The sequence below is a fragment of the Agelaius tricolor genome, unplaced genomic scaffold (genome assembly GCF_023055355.1).
Source record: "Agelaius tricolor isolate 1412-34295 unplaced genomic scaffold, bAgeTri1.0.p SCAF_9, whole genome shotgun sequence".
Lineage (NCBI taxonomy): Eukaryota > Metazoa > Chordata > Aves > Passeriformes > Icteridae > Agelaius > Agelaius tricolor.
The window spans coordinates 20759919-20769559 of record NW_027269269.1 but is presented as its reverse complement, the minus strand read 5'-3'; the positions used below and the strand labels follow the sequence as shown (position 1 = coordinate 20769559).

The 9641-nt window shown below is 42.2% G+C and overlaps 1 gene segment (V, D, J or C); it reads right to left on the bottom strand.

The window, feature by feature from the left end:
- Positions 1 to 600: 600 nt before the first annotated feature.
- On the bottom strand, positions 601 to 8731 carry LOC139592799 (M1-specific T cell receptor beta chain-like). The segment is given in 5 exon segments: positions 601 to 920; positions 2312 to 2418; positions 3539 to 3556; positions 3935 to 4270; positions 8257 to 8731. Coding segments are annotated over 5 exon segments (561 nt in total).
- Between the last annotated feature and the right edge of the window lie 910 nt (positions 8732 to 9641).

Here is a 9641-nt window from a genome sequence, read left to right as displayed (position 1 = left end):
GTGACAAACACAGAGCAGGAAAAACAGCTGCATATTACAGCATTATACCCATCTGCCCTCTGGCACTAAGATGCAGCTTTTCTCTTTAATGACATGAATAGAGGTATGACAGATTCCTCTCAAGTCTCTCATCAGATCCTTTTGAAACAAACGCATTAAGTGCCTGGTGAATTTTCGTCTATTCACCAAATTTTTCTACCCTACCACAGTGAGTCTGGTGTCTCCACCAAGCTAATCCCACAAAAGAACCAAGAGAGAGAAAAAAGCATCTCCCGTGCCTCTCCCAAGAGGATGCCACTTCTCATCTGGCTGGAGTGCTGTTTCCTTCTCTACCACCTTTGAATGATGCAGCTGTTCTGGCTCCAAATCAGCCCCTGGCGAGGGCAAGCCTCCAAAGCCCACAGCCCTGCTCCACTTGTTGGTACACAGTGTAAGTAGGGGATGAGTCTCTGCTGTTCCCATAACAGGTAACTTATTTCTACAGGGCTTGTCAGTGAATGATCTTTAATGAGAGTTCCTTACGGCACTATTCATCACTGAAAGTTGTGTGGTTTATTATTATCACTACAGAAGACCAAATTTGAAAACAATAACTCATGCTTCTCAAAGGAAAATAGGCAAAACCTTTATTCCTAAATCAGGGAGATGAGTTCCCAGCCTCTGAGCATTAAGAAGGTGCTACTTTTAAAGATATGTTACAACAAAATGTGATACATTATGATATGGAAGTACAGGGAAAGCTCAGCAGTGATTACAAAATAGTGGAGAACAGGATGGCAACAGATAATTACAAAAAAATTATATTCAGAAGTTCGTAGAAGCATAGATATTTTGCTATGGAAAGGTAGCAAACTTGTCATGTTCCTGCTGATGTGATGACAAGGGCTCTTCATTTATTCTCTAGATAACTTGACACCAGTCTAATTGAAAACAAAATGGGATAAAATTAGAAGAACAGTAAAACCGCAGAGAAGACAACAACAACCACCAAACAATGGAAACAAACACCAGAACTGGCGGGATGGCCTTGCCCAAAGAGTTACCGTCCATGGCTGAATGTTCAAGTGGCAGTCAGTCACAAACAGTTTCCCTCAGGGGTCTGTACTGGGGCCAAAAGCATTTTTTTGACTTTCATCAGTGTCTCATTGACAGTGGGAGCAAGCGCACCCTCAGCAAGTTCACGGCTGACACGAAGCTGTGTGGCCATTGGTGTGTTGGAAGGAAGGGATGCCAACCACAGGGACCTGGACAGGCTCAGAGAGCAGGACCATGTGAACCCCCAACAATCCCACCAGCAGTGCTGTGTCCAGCTCTGGAGGCCCCAGCACAGGAAACTCATGGCCATGACAGAGCAGGTCCCGAGGAGGCCCACAAAAGCCAGTCACAGGGGCTCAGGGTATGGAGACAGGCTGAGAGAACAACCCCTCTTGAGACTGGAGGAGAAAAGCCTCTGGAGACGCCTGCCTGGGGCCTCCCAGATATAGCAGTGGGGGACTTTTATGAAAAACAGAGATGTTTTACCAAGGCCTACAGTGACAGGATGAAGAGCTCTGGATTTAAACTGATACAGGGTAGCTTCAGATTAAAGGAAGACATTTGTTCTGGTGGGGTGCTGAGACAGTGGAACAGGTTTCCCAGAGAAGCTGTGCATGTCCCACCCCTGGAAGTGTTTGAGGCCTGGTTGCATGGGGCTTTGAACAACCTGGTCCAATGAAGGATATCCCTGCCCATTTCAGAGTGGGGATGGAAGTAGATAATCTCTAAATGTTCTTTCGAACCCAAACCATTCTGTGATTCTAGGATTATGATCCAGAAATGGACAAATCTACCCCTTCCAGTATACCCTTGCAAAAGGACCAAAAATTATAACTCAGATGATTGGCATCCTCGCGCTCAAGTCTACCAGGTCACTTTTCAAATACATTTCCCTCTTCTGCTTTTAAAGGGTCAACTGCAGAGACTTTAGCAGCTCTCACTGCATGGATGTTTCTGCAATAGGAACAACTTAATAATAAAAAGCATTTCCTGGCTGTTAGTTAGAATATATCCTATTTGTTCAGTGATTGATCCCACTGTTGTGTTTAAAGAGGATTGTGAGAAAGAATTTCTATGCTAGACAGCATTGATTTTATTTGAGTTCTGGAAAAACAGAAAGAGAAAACCCATCAGTTGTGATTTTTCCAGCTGAACTGCACAAAGCCTGGCGGAGCACCTGCAGAACAGCACCACCTCTGAGAAGAGGTTTAGCCTGCATTTTTCGATCCTTGACTAGTGAGTAAAAGCCCAGCCTTCCAGGGCCACTCTGACTTACCTTGGCTGTCCACACCAGACCACTCACCAAAACTGCATAGACCAAGGCTTTGCCACAGAGGATGAGGTAAGTGAGCTTCAGGGAATTTCCATACCGCAAGTACGACTCTGCAAGTCAAACACCATTCGTATTTGTGTACCCTGTTTTCATCATCATCATCATTATAAGATGCTGGTCCTCATCCATCAAATGAGAACCCTTGAAATCTTTAGCTAAACAACATAATGGAATTAGAGGCAAATGAGTGGCTCTGTTGACACCAGAGAACCAGGAGGGGACAGAACACAGTGACTCAAAGAAGCAAAAGAGAAAGCAAGTCTAGGAAAGACAGAGATTGGCTTTATGCTGGGAAAGTACTGAGTTCCACACCTACTGATGAACTGGGCTGTTCGTCTGAGTCCCCTGCTAGGAACACAAAGGAGGCTGAATCAAAAGATACCAATGTTTTATTTTGTCTCATTATTGTCAGTGGCCTTATGAGTGCTGCTGCTGTATCAGGAAAGTTTTACAAAGCCCAGAATAACATGCCTTCTAGAAGTTTTATTCTTGAAGATTTTTCACTCTTAAGGGGTTGCCATAGAATTGAGATACAAGATCTGTTTTGGTTCAGCCTTAAGATTCCTGAAGCATTCAAGAAGTTCTTGAAAAACAGGAGTGTGCAAATATGTACATAAAGAGGAAAGAAATGTAATTTCTAATATAGATATCCTCCATACGTGACAGCAGTGTGGAGTCGAATGTGACTCATCATGGGAATTGTTCTGAGTTGGATACTGAGAAATATTCAGAATATCATATCCTGAATCTTGAGGTCAGGATCACCTGGATAAGTATGGATCATTTCTTTCTGGGCTGAGCAAGAATATTCCCAATGGAAGTCAGTTTCAAGGTCTGGAGGAGACGATAAAGAATAAATTACAGTCTACAGGAAGGCACCATGACTTCATCAATTTTCAAAATGGAATCATAGGGGAGAGCTAAACCCCAAAGCTGAGCTACATACAATATGCATAAATAGCTCTCCAAAAAACTTTTCTTCTTTGTCTTTTGTTTTGGTTTTTTTTAATATCACATGCAAATCACTTACAGGAGAAAGTAGAAGCTATTCATGCAGCAGATATATCCCACACGTTGTACTTAGTGTCAGTAAAACTGGCATTAAAATACACACTGATAATTGCCTGAGAGAAGAGGCAAAGTTCCCTTTACGTGAGAAGCCACACGTACCTTCTGTGAGTGCACAACCTGAAAGACAAAAAAGAGCTGAAAGTCACATTTCTCTTCAGAGCAAACAGAATACAGATTTTAAAAGTTTCAGTTTATCAAACACTGCCTCATCCCTCCTACTAAAACTAGGTGTTTTATGATACTTTGCAATTTACTCTACTACAGAGATTTCTCAGTGGAAAGCCGGAAGAAACTCTAGATGTAGAATGGTAACCCAGGGACAAAGGCCCAGGAATGGGAAGGGACATATGCTAATACCTAGATCTTTAGGTATGTAATTGTGCCAGAAGAACACCTTGTATGGAAGCTATATATAGATGTGGTTCATATCATAACACTTGCTCTTTTGATTTGTGATTTCTCATACAGCATGGTGAGAGATGGTTTCTTACTCACCAGCATCACCATGGATAAATTTGGTTTTTGATGCTGTTGTTCCATTCTGAAAAAAATTGGCAACACACTCAAAGCGATTCAGAGGGTTGAACCACTCCCAGGCTGGCATCCTCAGTCGGCTGGTCAGTGAGTAGGTGCTCCCATTCTGTGTGGAGGACTCGTCTGTCCCCACCCCTTCGGTCCTTTTCACACCATTCACCCTCCAGACCAGAGTCAGGTGGTCAGGGTAGAAACCAGAGGCCAGGCACACCAACGTGGCCTTGCTCTTCTGCTGGATCTCCTGCTTTGATGGGGAAAAGATGGCCACAGCTGGAGGTATGATTTTATCATCCTTCCCTGAAACACAAAGCAACATGGTCCAGAGCCTCCATCCCTCTCTTCAATCAGAACCCCCTGGAAATGGTCCTGAGTTTGTGCCGTGTTACTCCTGAAATGCCTGGCCTTTTACTGTCAGACTGCTGTCTATTGACAATTCATGTCTATTGGATATGACACACCAGGAAAGTGGAAGGATTTCTTTTCGCTCATCACAGTGAAACATGAAGGGTCTGGCCACAGAAATGCACGAGCACATGAATTTCTTGTATTGCCCCTGTGAGAAAATTACAAAGCTGCAAAGAAACTGAGCAAACAAAAAGGGCAGAAAAGTCCCTAGTTTTGCTGTAAGTAAGGCCTGTATTTGTATTATTGTCTTAAAAGTTAAGGGAGTCTCTTATAAGCAGAAACATCTTCAGCAAACTGGGTTGTATTCCTGGAGAATGAGTTAAGACATGGTGGTCATTGCAGTGTTCAGAATTATACTGTCATGGGATACCCTACTTGGCCCCCCATCTATGAGATGACCTGGAAGGAAGGAAACAAGGAAGGAGCTGATCCTTCTCACTGTCTGAAGTGAAAAGCAATTGAGGCAGGTAACATGAATCTGCCCGGGACGGATCTTGCCTTGGGTCTTAACCAATGCATTTTCAAGAACATTAAACATGACTTGATGTAATTTAATTCTGAGGTTATTGTAGGTATGAGAAGCTCTGATCCTAGGCTACACTCCTTCCCAGCATGATGCAAGATTCTATACACTTGCAAATCAAATGTGCTTCCCTGTCCTAAAGTGTTTAATACCTACTTGTACGATTAATGAGAACAGACTTCAGTCAGAAGAAGGTACAAAGCAGACATGAGAAGTTGCTCAGAAGCTAAGCAGTGACCCTAAAAGACAGGGGGGGTTCCATACACTATATCAAAATGCCTTTTTGACCCATCTAGCATGAGAAACCCATGAGGTTTGTAGAGTGCTGCTGGAAAAAGGAATGTAGGGAAAACAATGGAGCCAAAGAGAAAATTATTACTCTGGGCTGGTATTTTGTATGAAGGCATGAGGAAGTGTGGATGTTCTTCCTGATCACTCTCTCCTTTGCAGAGGAAGAGAGGTAGCAGAATGAGCAGAAATGAATATCTTGCCGAGATCTTGTCCCCTAAGCCCTCATGTTTGCATTCAAATGATGCCTTAATTGTGACCACCAGAGCTTGCTCTCCAAAGATCCCTGGGCTGCTTCTGTAGGAGCTTGTACAGACTTTAGATGACCTGGTATTAAATAGAGGTAACTCCTGAGAGGATTTAGCACTGCTCTGCTTTCCTTTTAGTGGGTATGAAGAGAGCTTGATCACTTCTACTTCTTCCTGCACTCCCAGCACTTGGCATTATGATTTTTTTCCCTATCCTAGAAGTATCTCTGAGAAATTCTTTGGCTCATAGCCCTAAAGGCTAGTGAATGGAGAGATGGAAACAGATAGGAGGGCAAAAGAAAAAGGAGAAATTTAGTAGGCTAAAAAAAGAAAGAAACAACAAAAAAAGTGGAAGGTAGGTGAAAACAAGACAGAATGAAAGAAGGATAAAAGTACTGAAACTACTGGAAAGACAAAGAAAATCAGAAAGTTAGCATGCTTGAAATGGAATAAAGGCATTGGAAAGAGTAGGAACTAGAAAAAAATATCTGATCAGCAGCCCCTTGTGTTCTGCTCTTCCTTTCTGCTCATGGTAGACACTGACACAAAGCTCGATCACTTCAATGCATAAAACTCATCCCCTGTCACACAGATTTCACCCACCCCAGACAAAAAGTATCACAGTTCCTCCATTCCCATCATCACAAGGTCAATTTCATAATTTCTTCTTATCTTTCACTACTGCTCTCATTTTAAAATCATCTGTATAAATGCTACATACCATGAACACAAGGGCAATTTTCAAGTGTCCTCCACACTGAGCACCTGGGTTAACAACTGTTCCTTACCTATGACTCTGAGCACAGTGCCGACTCCAAAGTGAAGCTGCTGGTTTGCACAGCTGTACAAAGTCAGGCTGTAACCCCCAGTGTCATTATGCTCTCCCTGCCAGCCACATAGCTCCTTAAAATGGTACTGTTTAAAGCAGCAGGCACCAGTGAGGATTTCTACAGTTTGCTATCAGATGGAAAAAGTTACTTTGCCCTGTGATTCCAACATGCCCTGATACAGGTGATGTTAAATCCTTTCTGGGATGGGAGAAAACAGAGAAAGAAAATGGGGAAAAAGAAAAAGAATAGAGGAAAAAAAGTATGCTGAGAGAAAAATAATACAGTCCTTGCTGAGCTGTAGAAGTTGTGAGAAGGATTGTTTGCAGAAGCCAGCATCCCAAAGCAACTTTAGACAGCCTGCAAACCATCTGTGGAGAGGCAAGTAAAGTGCCAGCAAGATTACTCCTTCCCTCCATGGTTCAGCCCACAAGAGAATCCAGACTCTACCTCCAAAATGCTGCTTTGGATCATTACAAAGATAAACTGCAAAAACCTGCAGGCCAGAGAAGCATTTTTCATTCCCAACCTCTATAATATTTCCTTGAAAGATGGCTGAAAATAAAATTATTTATTCCCTTCTCCCTGCATGAAGTTCCAAGAAATGAAAGACAAAGGCTGCAGACATATGGACCTCAGAATTGGTGCCTGTAAATGCTTCCATAATGGCACATCTAATTTTAATAAGCAACCAATAAAGCATTAATCCTGTTCTCATGGCTGCATGAGAAATTATCATTAGTAAGCTTTTAATTAAGAATGTTCTTGTCCCCTAAAGCAGTATCACATAGATCACAGAGATTGGACTTACCTATGACCGTAAGTTTTGTCCCACTGCCAAAGAAGAGTCTATTATTATTCACACCATTTTGCAGCTGCAGAAAAACCTCTCCTCTACTCCCAGACCTCTGAGCCAAGCCTGTGGACTAACCCTCCCCTCATGTGGTACCAGCAAAAGAAGAAATACGGAGTACATTTATCTCAGATCTCCTAGAAAACAGGTCTGTAAGGAAAACCACCAAATCTGTGTGTCTAAACAGCTGAGGTCAATATCAGAAATACCTTGTCCAGAGCCCTTCTCCTTCAGGCTCAATCACTTGTTGGAGGTCCCACCATTTCTTTGGATGATATTTCTCTATTTATCTAGGTGTCATATTAGAATATTAGAAAATATTTCCCATATGTCAACATTCCCTAAGATCTCTTTCTTTTGGAAATGAACCATATATTAGTTTTCTATCATTTTCAGTGGCTGTTTAACTCCTATTCTGAAATAGTAAGACCGTTGTCTTCTGTGATCTTTCTGATCCTGTTCAGTGGAAAGAAAGTGGCTGTGATGTGGAGACCTACTTTCTCTAATGATAAGGACTTTAAAAGCTGCAGAGAGATTATAGTATTTCTTATTATATAGTAGGGTATATATTAGTGCCTTCTTTTTTATCAACCAAAAAATGCTAGCAGACATGTTTTTCCTGGTTATCTGAGACAACACATTCTTTAATTCACCCTGGGTAGATCCAAGGTAATTTAGGCTTGTATCAGCTTGATTTTGTTTTCTAGACCCCTTCAAAGTGTAACTGTAAGTCAGTTCTTTCCAGAGAGATAGACAGCTTTTCACTGACTTGTTCTTAATAATCTCTAGCCCCAGCAGAACCAGCATTATAGAGAGTAGCTATATTTTGGGGGAAATTTTTTGTATGTGTTGATTCATTAGGACAACTTTTTTTTATGTCATGCACACATTATTTGTCCCATTCCTTATCCTCATTCTTTCTAGGGACAGCTTTTTCTTTACTGGAAACACATTCATTCCATTTTCCAAAATGAAAGGTGTGTCCCTACCTAGAGGACCCAACTTATTCTATTCTCTGAAGTAGATAGGGTTACTAGCAAACACCAGTTTAATAATGTTAGGGAGGTTAATGATGATGTTTTTTAAAGAGAAGACATGTCATTTGAAGTGAATTAAAAGAGGAAACAAAAATTTCTTACCTATGACTGTAAGTTTTGTGCCACTGCCAAAACGCATATCAGCACTGTTCACAGTGACAAAGTGATGTATCATAAGCTAAGAGAAGAGATCCACTGCAGCTGCCTTTCTATAAGCACAACCTTTAGAAACTGTTACCGGTTTTGGAATCCCAAACATCACCCATTCTTTATTTGAGCTGCTTCACCTTTGGCCACAAACTGAAACAAATCCCTTTGTTTTCCCTTCCATGGCAGGCCAGCTGTTTTGAATAGTCTTTCAGGATGCCCTTCAGTTTTCTGATAGGTTAAAATAATCCACACAAGGAGAGCCCAGAAGAATCTGTTGACTGGTCCCAGACAAACCCTTCGTAGCCATTAGGAAGAACTGCAGTGAGACAGTGGGGATAGGGATTACAGGGCAACCTTTGCTCTCACAGGCATGAGGCAGTCAGCAGATATTGGAGGATTATTTAAGAGAGAAAAGCACAACACATTTTATGTAGTGCCTCTGAGAGATACTTCTACATGTCACAATTCTTTCTCTAACACTTGTATCACTTTAAGAAAAAAACATTTTGTCATTTGTTGCAACCATTGGTGAATGTGGAAACAAGAGTAATTCCAGTTTTGCATGGTTGATAGGCTTCAGGTGCATCTGCAGTCACAGTTTGGTTTGGTGAAATTGAATTTCAATACCTCAGAATTTCCTAGCTTGCATGCCACGGAGGGCAGCCTCAGTTCTCAGATGATGAAAGTAAGTCCCAGCATAGAAGGTCTGTTAAGAGAAACCAAGGCAGAGCATGCCTGGTCTGCTGCAGGATTCTGTGCAGCTGCCTTCATATGCTCTGCCGCAAGGCTCATGCACACATGGGTTTTTGTAAAGGCTTCCTGGGGAATGTATCATCGTGGCCCCCCCCCGCTGTGCCACAATGATATAATCTGGTACAAAAACAATCCCATCCATGACTCCACCCCCTGTTTTTGTCAACCAGGAATGACTGTCATGATTACCTGTGCTGGTTTGGACTGCTGTACAGTTGGACTATAGTTCAAGTTAATTTCCTTGAAAGAGGCTACAGTGGGGTTGTGTTTGCGCTTGTTCTGCAAATAGTGTCAACAAGAGAGAAGTGGTTTTGTTATTGCTGAACAGTGCTTACATAGCATTCAAGGACTTTTCGTCTTCTCATACCCTCATGCTGACAAGAAGGCTGGTGGTGCATGGGAACTTGGGAGGAGGAACAGCAGGGAGAGCTGATCCCAACTGATCCAAGGAATATTCCATATCCCATGGTGACACATTCACTATGTGAAAGAGGCAAGTAGTGGGAAGAAGAAGAAAGAGAGAGATATTTGGAGAGATGATGTTTGTCTTCCCAAGCACCATTAGGTGTGATGGGGCCCTGCCT